Raw genomic sequence first — 27,912 nt, forward strand, 5'->3', positions numbered from 1 at the left:
GGGGGTCGGGCGGCCGCGTCACGCGGCGTCTGAGGGGCGGCGGCGCGGGGCTGGGCGAGCCCGCGGCGCCGGCAGCGGGAGAGCGGGACAGACGCGTCCAGCCACCCGTGGCTGGCCACGGCGGGGAGGCGAAGGTCGGGGCTGGCGAGGAGACGTGCTGAAACGCGCGTGTTGGACGTGGGGCTAACGCCATAGCACGTAAGTAGTGTCCTCTTCCTTATTGTTACTTCTTAAAATGCGTGATAAAGCAGCGAGATGTCGGAGTGGTAGGCGCAGTACGGGCACAGAAGATGGGGAGCTGTGTCAACTTTGGACATTGGCAGGAATTTCTTCACAGAAAAGGTGATTTGGTATTGGGATGAGCTGCCCGGGGAGGTGGTGCAGTCGCCGTCCCTGGGGGTGTTTAAGGAAAGGTTGGACGTGGCACTCAGTGCCGTGGTCTGATTGTCGTGCTGATGTTCGGCCATACGCTGGACTCGATGATCTCAGCGGTCTTTTCCAACTTAATCGATTCTGTGCTCCTGTGATTCTGTAGCTGTTGAAATAATACATGGCTGGATGAAGAGCACATGGGGTTGGAGAGGCAGTTCCAGAGGACAGCCGGCCACGCTGCTTATTGCCTCCGTACATTGTCTTCACACCGTCCTGCATATGTTGTCTTACTTCACACGATCTGTGGGTTCCATGTATGAGGCGTATTTTGGGTTTGTTTTTTTGGGTTTTTTTTTTGTTTTGGTTGTTTGTTTTTTTTAATTTACTGAAGTCTGTGTAGCTGCTCATGCAAACTACATGTTGCTGGAGATGACACAGCTTCCAGACTTGTAAGTGGTGACTTAGCAAGTAAAGTTAAGCACTGAAAACATGAGAGTTACCCTGAAAATAATTAAGAGGATTCTCTACTACTAAATATTCATTACTGTGCTTAAATAAGCTTGTGTGAAATCTGTAGAGCTTTAGAGCTATAGATTTTGCCTGTGGTTTATGTTTTGGGCTCAATAACCATTGACTCCTACAACAACATGCCTCATCAGTGTGGTAGGGATTGGAATAATTCCAGCTATTAACAATAAATTACATTTCGAAAGCTAGAACCAGCTCTCTCCTCTTGTTTTTTTCCAATTAAAAAATATCTTATCAGCATTAAAAAAATATATAGTTCATGTAAAAATGCCTGTGTTCTGAATGGTGAAAATATTATGGTGTGTGACTTCTTGGCACCAGGCACTGAAGGTGTGTGTGTGGATTTGGTTCTGAGCTAAGTTTTAGGTTATTAAGTAAGACACTTAGGACAAAGCAGGTATCTCCTAGCGGCTGCCTAGAAGTGTTCATAATTGTATTTGGTGAAAGTTTTGATCCAGTCATTGGGGGCTTAGGTTAGGTCTGTCTAGTTTAGCGATCTCAGGGGTTCTGCTGTGTGGCCTCAGAGGCCTGAAGTAATTCACAGGACTTCAGCTACTCAGGCCAAAACCATCTAAGCATAATGTCAAGCAGTCTGAAGGGGTGTATTGTTGTAGGCAGTATTTGGGGCTTGTTATTTTGGAATTAACTACCTGATTATTTTTCTTAATTTTGTTTTAGGTGTCTACACTAGGGAGAGGAAATTGGGCTCCTAGCTAAACTCAGCTGTGTTCATGCAAACTTAAGTAGTGCATCTGTAAGAAAAATATGGATTTGGGATCACATTCCACCTTAAATGGTAAGTAGTTGCCAAACGGTTATTAAATTAATATAACATAAAATGTCTGCTAAGTGAAAAGAATTCACATTTACGTCCAAAAGTGAAAACTTGTCTTGCTCAATAACTTAAGGCACTCATTTCCTCTTAGGCGTAAACTTTAAAGAATGAGATTTGCTAACTCGAAAGATTGGCATATTCAAAATTGGCATATTCTCCATTAGTATATAACGATGGAGAATTTCATTTTTCTTCACATTAATGTAAGCTTTTCATTCTCCTCCTGGTAAGGCAAAGTTTACAGATGTTGACAGAGGTCACAATATAGGCATTAAAACTGGAGCTGATAACACAAGAACACTGAATATTTTTAATGGAGAAATTTAATAGCTAATTTGTGATCTTTAAAGAATTGGTAATGCTGCTTGAATTAGTTTTGAGAATGGTTTACACAAGTGAAATATTATAATGGTTTTTTTAAGACTCATTCAAAACATCCTGCATCAGCTCACTTTCCAGTTGCAGAATATAGATTTATTAGTTTACCATTCTATATTTCCAGAAGGGTTGCCTAGGAACAGTTTCCCCATGAGCCTCATTAATTTTAAGTTGTGACACCTTTAATGTCTGGCCACCTTTTTATCTTGCCAAAAATCAGTCCAATTCATGCCTTGGGGAGCTAATATTTTATACCCTGCCCCTCCCCTGTTAATAATTGAAAATGGTAACATGTAATAATAAACCCAATAGGTACCTGACTTCTAAAGGCACCATTTTACAATCCAATTTTAAAATACAAGACAACATTATTGTAATTTTTTAATAATGTTTCATACATACCTGTCTATTTTTTTCACCCCTTCGTGAGTGGTGAACAGAGCGGCACCCAATGCCACACAATCTTTTGATTTTTTTTTTTTGTGGCAGGAACAAGTGACAAGGATGGCACAGACCAGACTGTGCAGGGAGACAAAATATAAACTCCCACAGCAGCATTAGTTGAGGAGGTATTTGTGACACACCAGGTTACACTTGCCCTCCTCATCTTGAAAGCTGATTGTGATACAGAGTTTGCAAAACAATGAGAGCAAGACTTTGGACTGAAATTGAAGAGTAGATTAATTAAATTGTAAATGGACATGTGAGTTGAACCATTCTCAGTTTATGTGATAATATTAGGAAAAATGCATTACACGGACCATGTTCTTCAGTTGGTTCCTGCTGGTGTGGAAGGTGGTTGTTCAACATTAAATCAGAAGAGCATTTGTTACCACATCATGCGTAAATTATGCATGAAAATATATTTTTCTGAACAAACATAGTTTTATGAAGTAGCCCTAGCCGTACAATAATATGGTCACGATGGAGCCTCAAATTTATGGGGTTAAATTTAGAATTTCGCCTGTAGCTTTTCCATCCCTCTCTGGTGTAAACAGCTGTGTATGCACAGCGTGGCTTGATGCACCTGTGGCTGCAGGTCTCCTCTTGTAGCTGAAGCCTTGGCCCTGCCACGGTCACCTCGCCCTACTGGTTACCGTGGAGATGCAGTCGCAGGGAATACGGTGCCTTTGGAAACGCCGTTTCCAGGCTGCAGCGGGCTCGGGGCGGGCGCGGCCATCGCGACGCTGCGCGGGGGTGAAACCGAAAGTGCGGGGCCGGGGCGGGCCCGCGCTCCGCCCGCCCCCCGAGGCCCGCCCGCCCCGCTCCGCTCCGCTCCTCCCTCCCATGAGCGCCCGAGCCGCCCGGCCTCAGCATGTCGGAGAGTTTCGACCGAGCGCCGGGTGCCGGCCGGGGCCGCGGGTGCGGCGCGCCGGAGAGCGGCGGCGGGGACCGCCCCGCGGGCTGCGCGTCCCGCGGCTCGGGCTCGGCCGAGGAGCAGCAGCACCAGCCGGGCGGCCTCTTCCCGCAGCAGGAACCATTGCGGCCTCCGAAGACGGCGCCCCTGGGCACCGGGATGGCAGGTACGGGCTGCTCTCCTCGCTCTTTCTTTTCGCGGGGCACCTGCGCAGCTCCCCGCCCGCCGCGGGGGCACCGGCCCCTGCCCTCGGGTGCGTGGTCCTGTTCCCGGGTGCGCCATGCGTGCACCGCGCTGAGGCCGGGTCAGCGTGCTGAGCCCTGGGGGCCGGCGGACACCTGGGTGACGAGGGAGGGGTAAGAGGAAGAAAACCCAGGAGAATCATCTAATGCGCGGCGAAGTCAGCTCACCACCTGCTGACCGATGCCCAGCCTGTCCCTCAGCAACAATTGACAACTCATGGCCAACTCCACCCCAGTTTATATACTGAACGTCACATTCTGTGGTGTGGATTATCCCTTTGGCCGGTTCGGGTCAGCTGTCCAGTCTTTGCTGCCTCCCTGCTTCTTGTGCATCTGTTCACCATCAGAACATGGAAGACCCATGCTACTGACATTTGCCTCATACTGAATCCAAAACACAGTGCTGTACTAGCTAGCAACAAGAAAATTAACTCAATCCCAGTTGAAACCAGCATGCTGGTTTTAAGTACAGTATGGCACTACTGTAATTTTTTAAATAATGTTTCATATGTACTTGTCTATTTTTTTCACCCCTTCATGTGTGGTGATGGACCTGAACCAGGTAAAGGTGTAATGATGTATTGCAGCTGCTTGCAATACTCTCTGTCCTTTCCCCCCTTTTGTACCCCGACACCTGAGTGTGGTTTTTATCCATCTGTTAATCTGACTGCAGATGGTCTCAGCCTTCCCCCTACTGAAGAATTCCAACCTATTTGCAAAAAAAAAAAAAATAAACCCAACAGTAATACAAAGCAATGTTTGTTGGTCAGCTTTTTCAGGTAGGTATCAGGTTCTGTTTTCAATAAACTTATGAGCTAGTCTGTAAATAGAGGTTTGGAAAATAGTGTTTTAAAAATGCTTCAATTGCATGTTTTGGCAAATGGTATATAAGAACAACAATAGCCAAGTCTCCCTGAGCATTTTGTTGAAAATAAGTGTTAGTCAAAATCAGTAATGTCTGTCATTTATTGACCTTCCAAATGTATCTTGTATTTGTATCTAAAATCTGTGAAAAATTACAGGATAATCAAATGTAATATAAGCAGATTTACTAGTTGCTTAGGTTAACTCTTAGACAATGTGGTTTTTTCCCATCTCCCTTTATTTTTTTGTTCACCTGCACAAGAGCACTGTTTACTTTCTATCATGTACAAAGACATGTGGAGTGTGCTTAAATGAACATCCATATCTAAGAATAAACAATAAAACCTATGTATTTAAAGTGAGCCTGTGTATTTAAAGGAAGTATATTTATGGTAAAACCATACTTTAAGTAAAAAACCCAAACATGCATATTCTGTGTTTACTCTGTGTGAATACATACCAATTTAGTGATTTCTAAGACAAGCTGTTAACAAAAATTTTTCAGAACACCTGCAAGAGACGGGAATTTCATCTGGATCACAAGATAAAGTTTCAGTTCTTGATTCTGGACCAGAAATGGCTGAACCTCAGTTAGCTGTGGATCCTGTAGCAACATCAAACTTGTCTGCTATAGCACCTGAATTTTATCCATCAGGGTACAACCAGAACTTCAATCAGAATTTCACAGTGAGTGTTTTAACTTCATTCTTTAGTATGTGCCAATTTACTTGTATTCAAATTTATAACATTTTCTTGAAATCTTTTATGTCAAATAATTTGAATTCTGTATTTGCTGAAGGGATTGCAAAAATTCTGATTATAATCTCCAGAGATCCAGCCAGGATGTTAATTGATAACGAATGACTATTATGATTTACATATGCTGGATATTTTGCCAAAGCTTGCTGTGCATAACCATATTCCTTTTTGACTACACCAGGCGTTGATTGCATTCAACATGAGAGTAAGCTGGTTTTTTTGGTGACTACCTGTGTTGTAGTTATATCTATACTGCATTTTAAATGAAAGCGTAACTTCACTTTTATGCAGAATTCACTGGGAGAGAAAGCTTGAACTTTAGCTTTTCTGAGCACAGGCTTTGCCTTTCCTGAATTTCCTGTGCCACAGGTACCATTCGTCGTGACTGCCTAAGCTGCTCTACCATCCTGTGTCATCAGTGGTGTTGTATCACCAAAGGGCAAAAAGAGTGTTAAACTCATTCCTACCAGTTACCTACCAACACACCTAGTAAGAAATGTATTTCCAGCCAGACTCAGATCAGTTTGTAGATGCATCATGTAATAACAGCTGGTACTTCTGTTTTCTACTCCATTGTCTTCCATGTTACTGCTTCAGTAATTCTACTCCAGAGAAGATCTCTGTGAATTCTTGGCATATCCTTTTGTTACACAAACAGTCAGACTCTGGTACTATATCTAAACAGGTGGGAACTTTTACAAATACAATCAATGATAAAAAAAAAAAAGGGCGATGCTGAATCAAATTTATTTTTGATAACTGGTAGAAAAATATTTCATTTGAATGCTGAATATGGTGATTTGGTATTTTGAAATCTTTTCCTCCCCAGTAAAATTGATGTTACCTTAGTGTTACCAGCTTTGCCTGTTTACTGAATGTAATTACTGTCCTGTATAATAAACGCCGCAGCCAATATACAACTGTTAACAATGCCAATGTGAACATGTTTTGGTGGATTGATAATCTGGGAGAAAAAATAGCTTCTTTGCCCCAGCACTGGTTACATGTTTTCTCTATAAATAAAGAGTTTCAGTTTCTAGTCAGAGATAAAACCCAAACAACCTTTCCAATAGCATTCATAGTGCACTCTTAAAACTGTGAAGTTTCAATGACAACAATGTTGCTTTTCAGCTGTTTTGCAAAAACACACAAGCATGTGGGAGTTCCTGGTTGCTATGTTGGAATATGCTACCAATGTGACTCATCTATTAATAAAACTACCTCTGAAAACATTAGCAAAACATGTTGCAAGGTCTTTAATCTAATTAGAATACAATACACATAAAGCAGTGGTATTTTTCTTTCCTTCTTCACTATTAGAAAATCTGTTATTTTTGTAGTTTAGTAACTGAAGGAATTTTATAAACTGGGCTTAATTGTCATAAAAATAAAAAATTTAGCACACTCTACAGTTACTGCACACATTACTGATTTTAGCACTCTTACTGATTTTGACCCTGAGTTTTAAAATTTGAATCAAAACAGAGCTTTGAGAAACTTCTTTTTTTACTTAAAATTATTACTTTATAGCTTCCATTTGTAAAGATCCCTGAGATTTTAGATCTGAAATATTGTATTTCCCTCATAAAATACACAGTTATTTTGCAGTAGCAAAAAAACATTTATTATTTTTTAAATAGTGTTGATTTCTTGTTTGATTATGCACCATTTTAATTACTGTGTCTGTCCATGTAACATTTGCTGTTAGGTCAATTAATTTCCAGTCTTTCCAGTTTTTGATGCTCAAAACTATCAATTACCTGTGAAGATAGTTTAAGGAGTACAGCTGACAAGGTTTTCTAGAATTTTCAGAAAAACTTTACCAGGACTTTGAAGAAAGGTCTCCATGGAATTCTCTGTTTGCATACAGAGTCCAACCCATAGAAATTGTAGATGTCTGTAGCAGAACTAGTGACTAGATAGGTTTGAATTGCCAGTAGGAAACACCAGATTTGTTCCTTGGAATGCGTGTATGATAATAATATGGCTGTCACTCCATCAGATGGGCATAATGACGTTCTTACTTCGTAGCTTTAGGAGTGAGATTTTTGTTATTTTAGGGTTCCATAATCCTTCCCTCCTGCTTTTTTCAACTTCAGTCATTTCCATCAGAAGACCAAGCATAAGAGTGCCACTTAACCTCATTCAGCATGAATAGGTGGTTTTGTATATGCAACAGTCTTTTTGTGCTTGGGTTTGCAGTAACTTTATTGGAAACTTAATGAGTTTATTTAACAAAAGGAAGAAAATCTTTTTCCTAAGAAGTCTGAAGAAAAATCAAATCAATGATAAGTTACTAGTGACTAAGTTCTTAAGTGGAAATGTGAATTTACTAGATAACGAAAAACAGCAATGAGTACATATAAAGAAACTGAGTAAGAGCAGATTTGTCTTGTGAATCTTTGCTATAGAGTTTCTGTTTTATCTTTATGTATATCACAGGAATTCTAGTACCTATTTAGCCTTCTACTCTTCTGTATGTAAACTCATGAACTGACGCATAATAAAAAAGAGTCAAATCTATAATCTTTTCATCAGTTACTCTTTTGCTGGAATAATCCAGGATCCCACCCTATAGCTATCAAAGTTTAGAGAAAGAAATTGGAGCACTGGGTTGATGGAGTAATTATTGAAATTAACTGAAAACTTCTAGTTTACTTTTGTGGCTTTAAATTATAACTTTGTAGTGATGTGTAGTCTTACAGGCTTCTGTTAGCCAACTCCCCTCGAAAAATAATCAAGAGCCATTTGCTTTGTTTTCCTTGGCTTGATACATTGCATGGTTCTACGTTTATGTTAAATTTTAAAATCTGACAATGAGACATGCAAGTACTTTATGTCTAGAAGCTATTGGGCTGAATTTAGTTAGTTTTTAAAGTATCAATTGCAAATTTTAATAAACGTGTATATTTCTGAATTTCCAAAGTACTCATTTTTCTCTCCCATTTGTTCAGTTCCCTGGAGTAGTTACTGAAACCTAGACTTCTTTTGAAGTTGCTATTTAGTACAGATAGATGAATATGATATAGAGTTTAATTCTCTGTGTTTAGGCTCTTAATTGCAAACTGAAAATAAGAGTATACAACAGGGACACCAGTATACCAAATGGTACTGGGATCCCTTGCAACACAAGGATGTTCTCCAAGGCTGGATTCTTGCCAGGAGAGCGTGAGAGGAAGATACCTTCCTCTCTGCTGAAGGAGGATCTTGTAACAATCTGATGGCTGTCAGAAGAAGCAGCTTCTTTTACTAGCTACAGCAATTGCATGCTCTGCAGCCTGGCTGGAGAGTTTTCAGACAGGTTGTTTGGAGAGATGCTAGTTCAGCTGTATGTGATTAAGCTGCAGTGGCTGCACAGTAATGTAATAGTTCTGTGAAAGAAACTAGTTTTAAATTTATTGTACAGAAATCCTACTGGGCTGTTTGAAATTGCCTTATAAATGTTGATTTTTCTTTAGTGAAGCAGGGTATGTAGCAAGTCATACACAGGCCTTTTAGCCTTTACTTTTTGGATTTGTAAGCTCCAAGCCATTAGAATCATAGAAAATTTTAGGTTAGAAAGGACCTCTGAAGTGCCTGTGCTCCAATCTTTAGGTTGTCAAAGGCTTTATATAGTAATAATTGCCTTTATTTCCATAAACCTATATTTTTTTGGTAGTTCTGGTGGGCAACATTAAGTTGTTCAGTCTTTAGTGTTATTAGCTGGCATATCTTCTACTTAAATATGTTTTACTTCTGTTACACTGATGTATGTCCCACCTCACTAATTATGATATGTCTGAATGATTTTGGAAAGTCTGCTTTTTTTACCCACACATTCTTCACAAGTCATGAAATTAATATCAGGATGCGATTTTCAACAATGGGTATCTTGTCTTTCTCATAATTCATATCCAGCTAGAAATTTTTCACAGATCCATGTTGCTTCTCGGTAGAGGAGAGACAGGCATTTAGAAGACAAAGTAATGAAAAATCCGTACTGAGGGAGTAGAAGGGGGAGGGGGACAATATATTTATAATCCTTATCGATATATTTATGTACACTAAGTAAAGAAAAAATGCTTTATCATTTTAGCTCAGCTTTACCCTAGATACCCTTTAAGCATTTTTAAATTGTAGACCAGTTGAGAATTCTGATTTTCCTTACCTTACTCTTAGGTCTTGAATTGTAAGTCATTTTTTTTAGAAGTACCACTTCAGGCTCCTTCTTGCATTTCTGAAATATGTGAGATGATTTACACAACCTTTTGTGTAGTGTGACAAGATTATTTACTTGCACTGTGTTACTACTAGTGACATTACAAAGTATGCAGCTTTCTTTGCTATTCTCTTCATATACCTGCATTATAGTCATCTGGAACAGTATTGGCTTTAGATACTCTCACATAGATTAATTTCTGAATGGACAAAAGCTGTTTCATTGGTGGAAGCATAAATATCAATAAAGTGATACTGGGTAGCCCCTCCTCTGTTTAGAGAGCAGTTGTGTTTACTGTCTTGTCTGGTTTTAAACCTCAGTAGCTATAAATTAATGCAATTCAATTTGAGTAGTTTCATTTCATGCCTTGTAATTTTTCATCTTTTGCCAAGAGACAAATAATCTGACTTTAAAATAGCAGTTTTTCTGATTATACTTCTTACATGGGAACGGTACTATGTATTTATTTTATTTCTCTAATTACTCTCCCTTCTGCATATTTTTGGAGCGCTATACACGCTATCTAAGGTCAAAGTACTTTGTTTCAAATTTTCCATTCTTTTTCCTCCTGCGATTCATAAATCCACAGTACAGTTATTGTCTACACCAGGAATGGGTGTTGAGTCTCAGTTTGGTAGTTCTACCCTTAACAGATAAACTTACTTGGTTTGTTAGTTAATCTTACAACCAGCTTGGGAAACTTTGTTCTTTTTAATGCATTTTTTAATGTATTTTACTGGAAGACCCTAATGTCTGTAAAAATACTTTACCTGGTCTTAAGCTGATTGGACTGCAAGAGGCTTCTGAAGTTTACACTCCAGGAGGTGTTGGGGGTCTATGCTCTGTAAAAATGTTGAAGTGAACTGTGTAAAAAAGATCTCTGTCAAGTATACAGAGACCCAAAACTAAGGGCTGTATGGTTATTTCTGGAGACAGAAAGTGTAAGAGTTCTTCAAGGTTGTTTTTAAGTAGTTGGCATATTCTTTCACTTCTGCAGGATTCCTCCTTTGAAGATAGATGTGACAGCTATCTGACCCTGGCAGAATATGTACAAGGCTTCCTAAACCACCTCACGGAGCAACCAGGTTGTTTTGAAACGGAAATAGAACAGTTTGCTGCAGCACTGAACGGCTGGGTTATTGCAGATGAAGCTTTACAAGAACTTGTTGAACTCATCTATCAGCAGGTAATGTATTACAATATGGTCATTATGCCTTTGTTACCCAGTGTCCAAGACAGGCATTCCAGTATTTGTTACATAATTGTATCAATGTAGTATTTTAATGATATTTTTCCCTTTAGCCTGAAATACATAGGGAAGGATTTTGCTTAGTAAATTGAAATAGTAGCTCAGATTTGGGATGCCTGAATTCTATACATTTTCCCAGTTTGCTGTTTCCTTTGTTGTGTGTTTGTATCTCCTGGGTAATGCACTACAGTTGAAATTATGCTACTTAATTAAAGGAAGTTTTATTTTAATTTTTGTTAGTAAAGATTGAAGAAACTTTTGCAATATTGTACACTTTTATTCTCTTGTGCAAAAAAAAAAAAAAAGTCTTCCTTGTCCTAAGATACTTCTAATTCCTAGTTATTTAAAAAATTAAATTCATACCTACTGTACACACCATCCTTTGGGAAATACCTCTTTAATGCCAGTCTTTTTTCTTTGTTTGAAATATACCTATTTCAGAACAGCATAATTGGAGAAAATAAAAGCTCCTCTAAGGGTAGCAAGGTCCAGTCCCATTGATGGCCATGGAAATGAGGACAGAGACCTTGAGCTGAACTCTACACTAATTGGGGGAGCCATTGGAAAGAACAGCTTAATATGTGTTGCTTAGCAAATGAGCTGCTGTTACCGTCTTTGGGCTCGCTGCAGAAAAGGAAGCCATGCTTCTGGCTTGCTCTTTATTGTGTTGGGTGTCTTTCATATGTTTGTTGCTTTCAAGTTCTACCTTAAATAAAAGTAAAAAAGCAGACTTTTACTTAAGTGAAGATACTAACAGAATATTTTAATCTGCTATATGTAGCAGTGGAATGACTGGTTGGTCATTGCACAGAACTGTAGAGTCTCAAGTTTCTCATTATTATACAGAATTAATGCAAATTTGACTGAGACCAGTTTCGTTAGACATGACGATCACCTGTGCTGCATTTGGCAGCTTCATTTTCCCATTCTTTATTTGAACCCATGGAGGATAGTTTATTGGAAGGGAAAAAAGAAGAATTTATGCTATTTATTTTAAACACATTGACTTGCATTTAATAGAAGTCTTTAGTGTTGCCTCTTCCTCTCTGTCCCCCTTTAAAAACAAGTTCAGCATTAGAGTTTACTGTGGCTTCCTCAACTCAGAAGTTCAATGTTAGTCTGAAAAATTTACATGAAAAGGTTACATTAAAAATAAAGCTTAATGACAAAAAGCTATGCTAGTATCCAGAAGCATTAATTTTAGATACCCTGTGTGTCAGGCTAGCATAGTGTCTAAGGAAAGCCAACTATACTTATTATTCTTCTGTCTTGAACAGAAGGTCAAGCATTTGTCTCCAGGTTTTTCACAAAACAATTAAAATTGCTGTAACTTATAAGCATCTGCTTCAGTGATGCAAATTTGACCCAACTAAGCAGATTTACAGATGCTAGGTTTGTAAAGGAAATATACTGAAATTAAGTAAACCCAAGTCCTGTAGGGTCTTCCCATCACCTCTGTGTAAAGTATCTTAGCCTGCCTATAAGTAGTAATTGTATTCTTATTTATGTTTGCAGAAAATGAAGTGCCAATTCTTTTGTCTTCCAAAAGCTGGACACTGAATTCATGGTTTAAGAACCTTTACTGTTGTCTAGTTAATGCAGTAGATTGTTCCTGTTAGAGCAACTACAGTTTTTGAAGATACGTATTGGTAGATTAGCCTTCATGCTCAAATTGTGACTTTTTTGAATTGGAGATAAAGCTACCAGTAATAATTGTTCCAAGAATATGATTTTGCAATGTAATGATTGGTTATTAGGAAGATATAGGGTGGAATTATTTTTTTTTGTCTGTGTGCGCTATGCCAGATCATACCTATTTCAGTGTTTGGTGCAACCACAAGTACAGATCAACTTATAAGGAAGATAATGTAGATGAGGTTTAAATAATTTGTGTAGGTGTTTGGGTGTTAAAGTTTTTGTTTGCTGGGTTTGTTGGGTTGGGTTTGTTTTTGTTAGGAAAAAGTATTAAAAATAGGGGTACCTCTTCTAGTCAGAGCAACTAATTGAACCACAGCATCAAAGTCTTTTTTTGGTAGTACACATGCCCCTTACTGGAAACTGAATTCCATTTGTCTGTCTTAATTACTTAAACTTGCTGTGTCTTCCAAAGACACTTCATTTTTTTTTCCAGCAACTCTATTCTCATAGTAGAATTATGTCTTTTTCTCTACCTGTAAGAGGTAGCTAGATACAACTGCATTAACAAGACTTTTTTTTTTTTTTTCAAACATGTTGGAACAGCTCAAACATACAAACATATCTGTAGCACTGATAGATGATCAAGATATAAAAAAGATATTCAAAGATTATAAAGCCAAAGGAGAAGTTTACTGAATTCTTAGTATCCTCATTTTCTTTTGGGCAGAACTGGTGAAGTTATTTGCAGCAGAACCTCTTTTCACTGAAACTGCATCTGAGAAATAATCTGAAACTCAGATGTTAGAGGAAGCTTGAAAATGAGTGAGCAAAATAAATTTCCACCTCTTTAAATTTTGAATTATCAGATGAAAACAGAAGATTTTTACACAATATCATTCCTATCACCTTTTCTTAGATGACATAAGTGTAGATGTTCAGCAGTAACAGGACTTGTTTTAAAATAAAGCTGTTAATTGTAATGGTCTAGTCTTACTCTCTGTTCAGAAGTTTGCAATTCTGTAGATTGCTGGAGCATATATGGGAGAAAGTATTTTTCTTTGCTTGCCTTGTTCTTACACTCTTCCCTTGGGTATTAAACATGGCAAAAAGACATTATGGAATAAATAGCTTATAGACTAAAAGAAGATAATTTTTATGATGTTGTTTCTATGTATTCATTGTTCCTTGAGAAAGTATGTGTTCTTGAAAAAGTGTCTTAATGTCCAGGGTTGCTTTTTTTTGTATAAGCAGTCTGTAATTGACTTTGAGACACTTTCCAGTTTAATGTCACAGTGCAGAAGTAGAGTTACAGGAAGACACATGACATAATGGTGGTTGTTTTCTCAGAGCCACAGAATCACAGTGTAATGAACTTTTAAGTTTTGGTGAAGTGCATATATCAACATGCTAAAGCAATACAAAAGTGAACACGGCAAATAGTAATTATTAATCATTAATTTTCTGCTCTTGAGTTGTCTGATCAACATTAAGTAAGCATGGATTTCAAAAAAACTTCTAAAATATTTTCTGATAGCGTAATCATTACTTTTATAAATAATTTATGTTTACGTTTTTATTTTGGAAGGCCACATCTGTCCCAAATTTTTCATACATGGGAGCACGGTTGTGTAACTATCTATCTCACCACCTAACCATTAGTCCACAAAGTGGGAACTTCCGACAGTTGCTGCTTCAGAGGTCAGTATCAGTCACTTTAAGCCTGTTACTCTCTTCAGTTGCATCTTCCTGGTTTGTGTGCTAACTCTTTCTGTTGCATACAAAGAGATACTTATTTAAAACAGTAGTACAGATTGAGGAGTATCGAAACACAGGTACATGCTGAGTATTGAACACATGCATCTTAAAATATTTTTATATTTTTAAACATAAAAATAAGACTCCGTTTGAAGTTCTGTGGGTTCTTTTGAACTGAGTATATTAGACTGATCCCCAAAATAGTGCAAATTGAAAAGTTAATCTACTTTAAAAGTATACTAAATGCACATATAGGTACTATCCTTGTCCTTTGTCTCTTGCCAATACTTACTTAATTGTGTTTTTTTAATTACTGCTTTTGGTTTTTTCCTCCAATTGCTGTGTAAGGTTTATTCACTGATGGGCTAACTGACTTTATATCTATGAAATAGTTGTATAAAATCCAGAAGGATAAATTTCTTCAGTTTCAGTTACTTCAGATTTCTGGGGACCACAGCTTAATGATGATTAGACTTTGTAGTTGACAAAAAATGCAACATTTTTAAATTGTTACATATCCTCTCAAATATTACTGCGTGATATTTGAAGAAGTACTGTCTTGGACACTTTTTTCCCTAAATTCTTCAGAAATTTGCCTTTTGTTTTTTGTTTAAAGATGTCTGGCTTTCTAAGCTTCACGTTTGCCTCTTATTTGAAAAGTTTTTACTTATTCCAGCAAAAGTATGATGAACTTCTACTGTAGTGTATTTCAATGGTCTTTTATCCTGAGTGGAATGTTGTGGTTTAACCTGGCAGGTAGCTAAACAGCTTGCAGCCCCTCACTCACTTCCTCCACCCTCCCAATGAGATAGGCAAGAGACTTGGGGACAGAAAAACTAGTATTCATGAGTTGAGATAAAGATATTTTATTAGGGCAGAAAAGGATGTGAATATAATAACAATGATAAAAGAATTAGCATATATAAAACAAGAGACACACCATGCAGTTGCTCACCACCCAGGATGCCCAGGCGGTTCCTGAGCAGTGGCTTCTACGCAGCTTTCTCCCTGGTTTATATGCTGAGCATGAGGGCACATGGGATGGAATATCTGTGTGGTCAGCAGGGGGTCAGTTGTGTCTCCCCTCGTCTTCACCCCAGCCTCCTCGCTGGTGGGCTGTGGTGAGAAGCAGAAGAGTCCTTGATGTAGTGCAAGCACTGTGAAGCAAAAGCTAAAACCAGGGCATGCAGAAGCTGAAAGCACTCATTTTTCTCTCTTTTTTTGTTGTTTTTTTTTTTGTTGTTGTTAGTTTGTTTTGTTTTTTGTTTCAAAGTCATTGCTTACGATTTTTTTTTAACTGTGTGTTACTTGAACATGATAGGAAGTCCCTGTTAATGTTGCACATTCTGGTTCTTGGTTTTGAAGCAAACCCAATGGATAACATTAATGTTAGCACCCTGAAGCTTTTAATTTAAAGTTGCTGATATTTTGCTTGCTAATATGGATGAAATAAGGAGCGGGGAGCATGTGTGCAGGTAAACAACCTAATAATGTGACCACAGAGAGGTCATCTTCTGAAGGAACGTATTTCCTGGGCTGTTGGGGTCCACTCCGCCTAGCTATAGACCTTTGCCGACACGACACTTCATAGACGAAGGTAAAAGATTGATAAGTGCTCTCCTCCATGTGGGAAACGTTGTCCTTTATTCCAAGACACACATCAGGCGGACAAACCCATGGGAGAAAAGAGAGCGTTCCCTGGCAGCAGGGAGCTTTTATACCCCCCGGGATGGGGACAGAGGGAGAGGTCCACAGCCAGTGGGACACCAGTGAGGAGTAGTGAGGGGAGGGATAACCCAGGGGAGAGACCACCAGGTGGTACCTGGACAGGTGAGGGAAAGACCATGTGATGGGGAAACGGGGTAACAAACCACATGATATAACATAAGCTATACAGTGCAATACAAAACTATTCTGTGCAAATTCCCAATCACCCAGTGCAAGAGAACAACTAAACTGGTGCACCACAACAATCTTCTGTTTCTCAACAAAGTTTCTACCTGAAACTTTGTATTTCAACTCTTAAGACTTTTCAGTTTCTGCACTTTTTCTCTATCCATTATACAATCATTCAGAATACATTAAAATTTGTCTGGGTTTCCTTTTATCTGAAATATTTTTTAATTTTGTTTTTGTACTGTTATGTAAACTTGTGTATTTTTGGCACAGTTTTAAATACTAGAAAAATTACTTCACTGCCATGGTATGTTAATCCTATTTTTGTATTTATATTTAAATTACAGAATCATAGAATTATTTGGGTTGGAAGAGACCTTAAGAATCATCTAGTTCCAAACCCCTCTGCCATGGCCAGGGAACCTTCCGCTATACCAGGTTGCTCAGAGCCCCATACAGCCTGGCTTTAAACACAGGGATGGGGCATCCACAGCTTCTCTAGGAGCCTGTCTCAATGCCTCACCACACTCACAGTAAAAAATTTCTTCCTAACATCTAGTCTAAACCTGTCCTCTGTCAGTTTGAAGCCATTCCCCTCTGTCCTGTCACTACAAGCCCATGTGAAAAGTCCTTCTCCGGCACTCTTTGGGGCCCCTTTTAGATACTGGAAGGTGCTACAAGGTGTCACTGATGCCTTCTCTGCTCCCTGCTGAGCATCCCAGCTCTCTCAGCCTATGCCCATAGGAGAGATGCTAAGGCCCTATGGTCAGCTTACTGGCCTTCTCTGGTCTCACTCGATATGTCTGTGTCCTCCCTGTCCAGAGGACCCCAGTTCTGGATGCAGTGCTCCAGGTGGGTCTCAGCAGAGCAGAGGGGCAGAATCCCTTCCCTCCCCTGCTGCCCACAGGGCTCTGGATGCATGATACAATTGGCTTTCTGGGCTTCAAGCATGCAAGGTCACATCGATCTTCTCATCGCCCAACACCCCAAGTTCTTCTTGGCAGGACTGTTCTCAACCACTTTCCTGCCAAAGCTGTTCTTAATGCTTGGCATTGCCCTGACCTGTATGCAGAACCTTACACTTGGCCTCGTTGAGCTTCATGAGTTGCACAAGGCCACCTCTCAAGGCTGTCAGGGTCCCTGTGCCATCCCTTCTTTCTAGAGTGTCACTTAACACCACTCAGCTGGGTGTCATGAATGATGTATTACTGTCACTTAACATGGCAAGATAAAGAATTAATCAAATAAGTGTAAAGGCATCTAAGACAATGTGGTAAGCATCCTGAAGAGGGGAACATGTCTACTTCATTTCTTCAGGCATTGGCTGCCTGTGTTACTGTTGCACATCCTGGACCCGTATTCAGTTGTAAAAATTGTGTGACTATTAATTTCTACATGTTGTAAGTTGTTCTATTTAATTTTACTGCATTAAATATCTCAGTGCTTAAAGACCTAATCATCTAATCATATGTGTTTCTCTAAAATGATACAAATCCACTGTTTCTTTGTGAAGGCCTCTCATTCCCTTCACAGATCATACATCCCAGCATTCAACTTTCATGCAGTTCATAAGTTCTCAGCATTCCTTTAAATGAGTAGCGTGTTACATATGTTGGAATGACTACAGATGGTGTAATTGTGCTTTAATTTTTACAGGTGTCGAACGGAGTATGAAAACAGAGATGAGGCTACCAAAGGGGATGAGACTACTAGAAAACAATTTCATGCCTTTGTGCTGTTCTTAGCTGAACTTTATCTTAACTTGGAGGTAAGAAGAAAGTCAGGGGTCTCATGGCTCTTCATACATTTTTTCTTGTGTGTAGGTAAACAGTGAAGTGGACTATAATTTGGGGTGTTTTTCTAAAGGCAGAGGGCAGTAAAGTAAAAGAACTTTAGAACAGTTTCATTATAATGCTTTTGTCCAAGAAACATATAAACAAAAAAGGACAAGATGATTAGAAATGTATAAAAATGAAAGTGTAAGAATTTGTGGGAAGAGCCAACCACAAACATCTTTGAAATTAAGCTTTTATTTTCTTTTACTGACAAAACCCCTAGATGGCTATACTTAACCAACATATTAAATGCTATTAAATGCCCAGCAGAAGCAGATCAGGATCAAAAACATGTTATTCAGTATTCAGGTGCTAATAAGAGGTGTTACCAAACCCTTGAGGCAGATGTGAGAATCTGCAAAATGAAGAATTAAAAATGCAGACTTTTAAAGGTACTTCTTCTGATGATTGAGTTATTGGTGCATGCATGAAGTACGCAGTCTTGTATTTAGCAACTTCATGCATGTATGATATGTTCAAAAATATGTACAATTTTTTTTTATTTTTATGCCTGTGCATTCACCAAGTTCACTTTCTGCTGTAATGTAGTTAAAAATACACATATAACTTGATTGTTTCAGTGGCTTGATTTAAGCAAACACTATAAAAATGTTCTGCTGGCATGAGGAAGATCCTTCTCTAACTCTTCCATTTTTGGACCTTAAGTGGTCCTTGAAATCTACTTTTCACTTGCTAGAAGAAGAAAATTAAGATTTTGAAAGACTTTGGAACAAGGGAAGTTGTCCATTTGTGGAGTATACCGTATTCCTTGGAGTATACTATTTGGTTTTAAACCATTTTCTGTAATTTTTTAATTATATTATTATGTAAAGACTGCTTTCTAGAACTAAGCTACCACTGCTGTAGAGAATAGGTAATGCAGTGTGGAAAAGAGCATGAGGTTCTGGGAATTTGTTTTTTTGGACCATTACACAGGCATTTGGTAGCTTTTCTTAGCAAATTGTTAGCAGAGAAACAAAATTCTAGACTTGCATTATTATGCCAGAATTGCAAGGAGATTACTCAGAGCAAGTTTTCCACTGACACTGAGCTGTGTGGTGCAGTCAGTGTGCTGGCAGGAAGGGATGTCACCCAGAGGGACCAAAACAGGCTTGGGAGGTGGGACCATGCAAACAAGGTCAAGTGCAAGGTACTCATCTGGGCCAGGCACAAATCCAGGCTGAATCAGTCAGGAGCAGCTCTGCTGAGAAGGGTTTTGGGTGTTGGTGGATGAGGACCTCAACATAACATGCATCAGAAGATGTACGGCCAGCAGATTGAGGTAGGTGATGACCTAGATGATGTTTAATGTTCTTTCCAACCCAAACCATTCTATGATTCTGTGAAAGTCTGTGCTCTAAAATGGTTACAGTGTTTGGCATATAGATGTCAATGGTGTTGATCACAAACTAAATAATACAGCATTCAACAGAGAAAATGTGCCCAAATTAATTTCTAAAACTTAAGTATTTTGAATATTGGAGGGGTTTTTATATGTTTTGCAGATTAAAGGAACAAAGGGACAGGTTACACGGGCAGAAATTCTTCAAGAAGGCCTTCGGGAATTACTGAATGCACTCTTCTCTAATCCTGTGGACAGTAATTTGATATGTGCAGTGAAACTGCTGAAGGTGAGACAGTAGTTTTAAAAGAAAAAAAAAATCAAGTTTTTTAAACTGCCTAGCTTTAATATAGGGAATAGTAGGGTAAATTCCAAATGAGGAAGTATTTGTAGGGGTTTATACATTACAGTATTAGCAGAGCAAACTACTTTTTTGTTTTCCTTAGTACCATTTGGAAATTGAGCCAGTAAAAAAAGTAACAAGATGCTCTAAAAATAAATTCAAGGCCATTTGTGTACAAATGAGCAATAGAACTGAAGCTAAATTGCCAACAAATGCATGGTTCCTCTAGATCTCATTTTGCTGCTTCTGGTGTGGGAGAAAACTGTAACCAGTCTGAATGAATTGTGATATCTTAGGTATGCTGTGTGTTCTGAGGGACACTTGGCCATTGGGGTCCACCACTTTTTGTGGCAAAAAGTTCTTAATATCTGTTGCTTCATTCTGTGCTGTGTCATTACTATTGTAGAAATATATAAGTTTCTCTTTCATGTTGGAAATAAACCCCTTTGCTCATAACCCATAACTTTTCTTGTAAAATGGTTAGCCGCTGTGTAACAGAAACTCTTATCTTCACTAGGTATCATTATACTTGTAGTTGGGAAAGCGGTTTAAATTAGGAATGAAGGGTAAATGCTAAATAGAATGTTTCTGAAGATTTTTGGTTGACTTACATTTTTTCCTCATTCTTTACCCTTCCTCATACTCCACTGCTTCTCAGCCTGTTCTATCTTGAATTTCATTTCTGACAGCTTCTTTTGATATCATAAACATAGAGTAGGGAAGAGAGATTTTTGTAATTTAAAACCTTCATTTGACGTTTGGATGTTTAAGGAGGTTGCTTGACAGCAAGTGTTAGATGGTGCTCAGTGAGCACATTCACTCCTGTGGTCAGTCCTTATGTTGGCAGTGCTTCCCTGAGGCAAGGCCCATTGAGGAACCTTTTTAAGCAGCAATACACAAATCAGGAGGCTTTACGGTGCAGTAAAGAGGAAGAAGAAAACCAGTCATCTAAATTGTTTTATGACACATATCTAAAAAGTGTTGCAGAACAGAGACTGTTTTTTCATGCAAGTGTTTTCTGATGTTTATAGTATTCACAAATGTTGAGTATATATGTAGCTAGACTAGGCTGCCTCATGAAACCTTGGTTTCACTACTGAAGTAATAAATGTCTCATTTTATCTTTCCCATTTAATACAGTGATAGAGGTTTTTCTCTGTTTGTTGTGCAATATGTTTATTTTTAACTAATCTTGATGCTATTTCCTAATTATCCAGGATTAAGGTGAGACCACTGTGGAATACTACGAATGGCAAGCAAATGCTGACCAATATACTTGCTTTTCTCTTGGGATTTTATCACTTTGTGTCATTAAAAAACATTCCAGGCGTTTTTGATCATGTAATATTTATGCTGAGGAGATTGCTGTTAGTGGCAAACTATTTTTTTTTCTGATTTAATTCCTCCTGTGCAATTATTGGCAATGAAATACCTATTCTTGTAGTAAAAAGCTTTCATCCACAGCTGCTCTAGACCGTTGAAGCTTTCCTGACAGCAGCTTTAGCCTCATAGACTTTGACATATTAAAGTTCAGGTTGGCTTCTTCACATAATCCTGGTCTCCTTCATATATACCCAGAAGAAATTCTCTGGCATGTGTGATTCTGCCCAAGATGACAGAAGTGTTTCTAAAGCTCAATAAAGTATTTCCTGTTGTCATATGGTGGAATCAGCTGCAAAAATAAGATTTAAAGGAAATAAATGATGGTAATATGTACTAAAATAAAGTAAGATCTGACCAATGTCACTGAAGAGTTGTTTTGAAATCATATTTCAAGACTGAAACAAGTGGCTCTGAACTTCTAGGTAGCATAAATATTGGACACAGAGCTCCTACACTGTCTGTAGTTTAAAATAAACTATTTATGAGAGCTGCTAATCTGTTTAGAAAAGAGATACAGGCAGCTGGGAGTGTCAGCCACCAGGTAGTCCAAGTGTCTGTCATGAATTGTTGCAGAATCTCTTAAGTTGACTGTTTATTAAGGATTTCTAATTTTCTTTAAAAAAATACTAATCCCTTTTCTTCAGTTGACAGGTTCTGTTTTAGAAGATGCCTGGAAAGAAAAAGGAAAGAATGATATGGAGGAAATTATTCAGAGAATTGAAAATGTTGTGTTGGATGCAAACTGTAGCAGGTGAGAAGATAAGTTTATGTGCAGTGTTTTGTTTATATGAAAGAGAACACCTTGAAAAATCTTCAACTATAATGAACAAGTCCAAAAAATTATCTTTGAAACTTATATTTATGAACATTAACATGTCATGTGTGTAGGTCATTTTCCATGTAAAAAAAAAATAAAAGGTGTTTTTCAGTTGAAGGGTAATGTAGCTTTTTTTGCAGTTGAGTTGATTTTGTTTTGGGGTGGGTTTTTTGTATTTTAGTTCTTAATAGAGATTCAAGTTCCACTGTTGAGTTGGGGTTTTTTAACCTATTAGGTCTCAATGTCTTCGGTAAGTGCTTTAGGCTCTTAAAGCAAGTATATACAAAGAGAAAATAGGGGCAATATCTCATAGTTTATACTTTCAGTTTTGAATTGAACAGCCTTAAATACATACAAAAAGTACTAAATATGTAGCAGTATTAAATACATACAAATTACTATAAATGTAAAGGCAAAATGAAATATACTTTGTGGTTTGATTTTTTTTTTTTTTTTTTTTTTTTTTTTTCCGGAGAGCATACCTGTTTGGCAAGGTCTTAGCTTTAATCTGGAAAAAAATGAGTGGTTAACTAATGTATTAGTAATATATTAGTAGCTGACTATTATCATAAAACTCTTATAAAACCACCAGTGTGCATGATTCTGCTGTGCTTCATCCTCAGCTTCTTGCAAACTTACTAAAAACTTGTAGAGGACTCAGACACTGATCTCTTACCATATGGAGAGAGGCCAAGAGTGGCTCATAACATCTGTGGGTTGTAACTGAGGTGACCCCAAGGAGGATGAGGAAATTTTTCCTTCAGGATTCAAAATAGATAGCACAAGCTGAGGCTTCAAATATATAGAACAACAAACAAATTTTGATGCCTTTTTGCTGGTCCTAAAATCATGAGCCAGACGCAAGTGACAAAAAGGGGTTATCTTACAAGGATCTTTAGGTGCTCAACTCACTGGGTGGAAAAGAGCTGAAGATGAACACCAAGCATAATGTGTATACAATTTCTGTATGTTTAGCAAATCAGCATAACTGACAGGGATCCCCAGGTAGAGACATAAGTGGTGAGGTAATTCCCCCCCAGGGCAACCCTTTCTGAATTCCTCCCCCGCTCAGATAGGAACTAAACTTTGTTTATGAAAATGTGTCTGGGACAGCTGGTCTCAACCTTGGCTTCCCAGAGAATCTAACCTTGGACCAGTGGCTTGGAGCTGCTGAGGAATTTCTTCAGTCACTCTGTCTAACAGAGTAGATAAAATGCTAGCCAGTAGATAAAATGCAAATACTGTAATAGGCTACGGAGCTATAAATACACATGTAAAGAATATAGAGAATATATTTTTAAAAAGGCAAAAATCAATTTGGCATCAGTTTCAGCTGGGAAAATAACTGATTTTTTTTTGCATTCTTTAATGATACTGTTCTCCATAAACTAGCTTAAAAGAAGAAGGAATTTTCTCTTATTTTAGGGATGAAATGGGTGTTGGTATCTAAGATATGGGGGGCATTACTTCTTACTTTTGACTAAAACATTTCATTATGATGAAGAAGACTAAAGCTAGGAGCATAGAATAGATAACTAAAATAAAATTTGAAGATCATCTTCCTTTTTTTCCCAGTATTATCCTTTTATCAAAAAGGATTGTGTTCTTCAGCTTGTACTGCCTGGTGTGGTATCTCAGTAAAAGCTACAGAAATTTCCTTTTTCATATGAGCTCCTTACTTAACAGCCGAGGAAGTGGAGAGGGTGAATATCTCATAATTGGCACAGAAAGCATCTAGACTTGCAGTTGTAAAATTGAATTCAAAATTATCTACACAATGGACCAAATTTTATTGTTCTTGAACTTGTTTTTTTGGATGGATTTAACTATCTTGTATTTGCACAGTAAGAGAAGCCAAATTTCTTGCTTGGCACAAAACATTCTAACTGTTGTGCTTCTCTATTTCAGAGATGTGAAACACATGCTTCTGAAACTAGTAGAACTGCGATCTAGTAACTGGGGTAGAGTTCATGGAACAACTCCACATGCAGAAGCTACCCCTGAAAATGACCCAAACTATTTTATGGTAAGAATATATGGACATTTCAGTTCCTTAATTCATGTGAATTTGGTTTGATTCATAGATAATTGCATTACTCAAAAGTACAAACCTCTTTCTCTCTGAATACATATAACTTTCTGTATGACTTTATTTTTAGAATGAACCAACGTTTTACACTTCTGATGGCGTTCCTTTCACTGCAGCAGACCCAGGTATGGCACAAGTTCACCTTACCTGTCTTTTCAATCTTCTTTAAAAAGTTGTAATTAAGTTTATGGCCTGCTGAAGAAAATGAAGTGTTATTCTTCAAGAATCTAAAACCTATGTAACTTAAAAGACAAAATTCTGCTTGAATTCCTGGTTTGGTAGAGCACAGGATTTATTCTGCATTAAAGAAGGTAGATGTTTGAAATGGAGAATGTGCATTTGAGTTCATATAGCTCAGAAGAACTTGTCCAGTAGTCCACAGCACCTGACCTTTCCAGAAATCAGAATATTCAAGTCTTCATTTGTTTGTCCATTGTAGTATCAAAATAAAATCAAAATCCTTGGTCTCCTTATCTGTAATCTGAGCACAACAGGGCATAACAATTTGAGGTAAAGACATCTGTCATAACCTTTACAGTTCTATGAGAAGTTAGCCATCATTCCTAGACATCCATTCATGTCCTGAGAAAACACTGCAATAGGGTCTTTTCCTGTAAATATGTTTCCCGCCTTTTATGAATTCATTAACCAGCCAATTTTCAAACTTTATGTATTTCTGTTAATTTAGCAGAGTAGTCTTATATGTTACTCAGTCTCATTTTTACTTTGCCAGATTATCAAGAAAAATACCAAGAGCTGCTTGAAAGAGAGGATTTGTTTCCATATTATGAAGAAAATGGAGCAGATCTGTCAGGACCTGGAGAGCTGTATGTTTTTTAGTGACATATTTTTTAATAATAGTTATTTTTACTGTGATGCTGTGATAGTTCAGACTTAGGATTCCAGTGTTGACAAAAATGAAATTAAATAATGTAATTGTTACTTTGTTACTTGGTTCTACAGTAGATGCATTTGTTCAGGTTTAAATTGGTTTTTAATCACACAAGTTTGAAACCTGTTTCATGTTTATTCTACTGAGTATGGTAATTACATTTCAGATGTAACTCAGATGTTTATGGACATGTGCAAATATACTTCTTCACTTAAGAAAAAAATTGCAAGCAAAATGAAGCACCAAGCCTTCAAGTGTTTGTAGAGAGGCAACCTAAATTTGTTTGACTGATGTGCATGAACATCCCAGCAAGAGATGATTACTGAATTTCCAGTGTCTTTGAAAGGGAGAAAGTGTTAACTTCCTCTCTTCAGCCTAAGGACTATTCCCTTCAATTAGGAGGACTACTCAGTATTCCTGTAGAGAAAGAAAGACAAACTAATGGGAAAAGGGGAAGCAATAGTTAAGAATGTAGTCTGATATTTTGGCACCAGTTTATACAAAAGAAATATGGTCTAAAATAAATTGCTTGAGCTTTTTGCTCATAGAAGAGGTCTTTCAGACCATGATTTGACACACAATAACATTTTCAGTGTTGTTTTTATGTGTGATAAGAGTAGAGGCCTGGATTAGTATTTTTTTAGTAAATTAGAAAACTTTCACTGTGTACCTAGCTGAGGGGAATGTCAAGAACTTTGGAAGATATATTAGAGATGTCATCAGAAGTCCACAAGCTCGTACTGAAGGGAAAAAAAGACCCATGTGAACCTCTGCTTAGAAGAAAAATGCAAATTGAACACAGATATCCGTTAAAAAACACAGCAAATCCTAAGAGTGACATGTAGAACACTCTTAAGTAAACCTTCAAGGAAGGTGACTGTAACCTGCTTTGTTGAAGGCTTAAGAAAAGCTTAGACAAATGTCTGCTGATTCTCTGTCAGCTATTTCTCATGATGACATCAGGGAGGAGGGTGAGCCTCTTTTGTCTGTAGGCTACACTTCTACAAGAAAGAAGGAACAAATGAGAAATATGTAGCCTGCTTCCTCAATGCACAACACTTTGAAGCAAAAACCTTTTCTTACACATTTTCTATGTCCTTCTTTTACATATCAACAAACAGGAATGCAGGGTTTCTATATTAATGTATTCTGTCTTTGAACTAGGATGTTGACCAATCAAAATTACAGCAATATGTTAGTAATTACGGTTTTTTGTAATTGGATCAGTACAGATGCATTATTAAATTTTGGGAAGCGTGGATTGCATGATTTCATTTTCCATCCTCTTGGAAATTACTTCTGTCTTTTAAACTGGGCAGCGTAAGGTGATCTGAAAAGGTGGCAAACACTGTAGGTATTTGAACATATCTGTGCTGCTTTGAGGTTTCTTTGTTTCCTAGTACCCATTATTTTTTCCTTTTCATTCTTTTTAGGAAAATGTCATAAACTATAGTAATTTATAAACCTTTGTTTTATTCTTGACACCTACACAAATTCTAAAAATCTGTTGGCTCTGAAAATCTAACATCTTTGGTAATTTTTTTTTTTCCCCTCAGGTATTTTGATGAGATTGATGATGAGATGGATCCAGAAATTGAAGAAGCATATGAAAAATTCTGTCTAGAATCAGAACATAACAGACAACAGTGAGATGTTATGTATTAATGTTAGTTTATTTAACCACTTTAGGTATGGTTAGAGTGAAGGGGGACACAAAACATTTGTACCAAAATGAGAAACTTGAGTTTCTCCAAGTACTAAAGTTACACAATTTCCATTTTGTTTAACACAATCTGCCAAAAAATGTAAACTTATGCCCTGTAACTTAAAATGTTGTGTATATATCATAGTTTATTTTGTGAAAAATGTTTTTTGAACAATGTTTTGGCTGCAATAAAAATTATTTAAAAGTTATAATTGAAATTAAAATTTAATGGGGAACTGTCCCATAAAACTTCCCTTGAGGAAGAAAGGGAAAGAATAATGATCTGAATTTGCTTGCTTGTTTGCTTTAGTATATATTGGGATTTACTCATTCTATTTACCATATACAATATGTCTTGCATTTACTTCCTCCACTTCCCCCTCCAAGAAGAGTATGATCCAAATAAGAAAGAAATTTTTTTTCATATATTTCACAATCATGAAAAGTGGCTTGTGAAAGTTTTGTGTACAAGTTTTCGTTTTGTTCATTTCCTTTTTCTTCTTCTTTCGAAACACACATGGGTGAGATCTGGACTTTTCATTTTTCCTGGAATAAATATGTTACATGTTGATATGTGAAAAAGCAAGCAGTATTTTGGAAGTGAGGTGCTTTCAAGATCTTTGGTTCAGATAAGCTTGTTTTCAAATTTACAAGAAAAGCTGTTCTGTAATTTGTTGTGTTCTTCAAGGCAATATTAATACAGTTATGCTCTAAGCCATGCTTCTCAAGAGTATGTGCAGTGCTTTTTTTCTTTTGCTTTTTTTTCTAGTAATGTATCTAACATGTCTAACCTTTCCCAATCCTTGTAACTTTCTTTTATTCTTCTAATTTTATGTAGTTTGATTTAATTTTGTAGTTGGAGTAAATTCATATATTTCATAAATGTTAACATTCTGAGGCCAACTGCTCTTTTTTTGACTCCATATAATCATGTTAGTTTTCCTAGGATGCTCCATTGTTGTTGTTGCCAAACTCAGTTGAACTGTTTCCTGTTACCTGTTGCTGGTTAGACTTGAGTAGAAATTGTTACCAAAAACAAACACAAGTATTTCCCAACAGTTAGCTACTCTAAAGAACACGCATTGTAAATATGCATGTAAATAATTCTGATAATATTTCACTATTATTTGTTTGGTTAAATAAGTTGTGCATCTGCTAGTAGAGTAAGCAGTGGCTGTTTTCTGGATGTTTATTTAACATACTTATTTAGGTTGAAGTTTTGGAAAATAAAATTTAAGTAGCTTTATTTCCTTTGGTATAATATCACTACCTTTTCTTCTTGCTTTAGAACAGAAACGATATTTTATCTTCTGTCTCTCCTTCACTGAGCACTCCTTTCTCTTCTTCAAAGTACAAATTTCAGGGTTGATTATCTTTTGATTCTTGCTGGAAAAATAAAAGGTATCAAAATGCAGTATGCTCATAAAGACTGTAT

General features: G+C 37.5%; 1 protein-coding gene across 4 annotated transcripts; it reads left to right on the forward strand.

The window, feature by feature from the left end:
• PAIP1 (poly(A) binding protein interacting protein 1) lies at positions 1-27,891 on the forward strand. 4 transcript variants are annotated; one of them, XM_041424625.1, is made up of 13 exons: positions 1-198; positions 536-686; positions 1,579-1,696; positions 5,082-5,263; positions 10,531-10,719; positions 14,006-14,118; positions 17,728-17,839; positions 19,412-19,537; positions 21,619-21,725; positions 23,700-23,817; positions 23,951-24,005; positions 24,614-24,707; positions 26,329-27,891. In XM_041424625.1, the coding sequence occupies exons 3-13, from the start codon at positions 1,666-1,668 to the stop codon at positions 26,420-26,422; spliced, it is 1,221 nt and encodes a 406-aa protein (XP_041280559.1). In that variant the 5' UTR covers positions 1-198; positions 536-686; positions 1,579-1,665; the 3' UTR covers positions 26,423-27,891. The 4 variants fall into 4 exon arrangements, with proteins under 4 accessions (XP_041280559.1, XP_041280560.1, XP_041280558.1 ...); XM_041424626.1 differs by having other exon boundaries at positions 536-675; XM_041424624.1 differs by lacking the exon at positions 536-686.
• Positions 27,892-27,912: the final 21 nt, after the last annotated feature.

This window comes from Onychostruthus taczanowskii, unplaced genomic scaffold (genome assembly GCF_017590055.1).
Source record: "Onychostruthus taczanowskii isolate IOZ18803 unplaced genomic scaffold, ASM1759005v1 scaffold83, whole genome shotgun sequence".
NCBI classification, from domain to species: Eukaryota; Metazoa; Chordata; class Aves; order Passeriformes; family Passeridae; genus Onychostruthus; species Onychostruthus taczanowskii.

Coding starts and splice junctions, on each gene's coding strand:
- PAIP1 (XM_041424623.1), top strand. CDS start 3,429: ATGTCGGAGAGTTTCGACCGAGCGCCGGGTGCCGGCCGGGGCCGCGGG. Junction 24,006..24,613: donor TTTCACTGCAGCAGACCCAG/GTATGGCACAAG, acceptor TTACTTTGCCAG/ATTATCAAGAAAAATACCAA. Junction 24,708..26,328: donor CTGTCAGGACCTGGAGAGCT/GTATGTTTTTTA, acceptor TTTTCCCCTCAG/GTATTTTGATGAGATTGATG.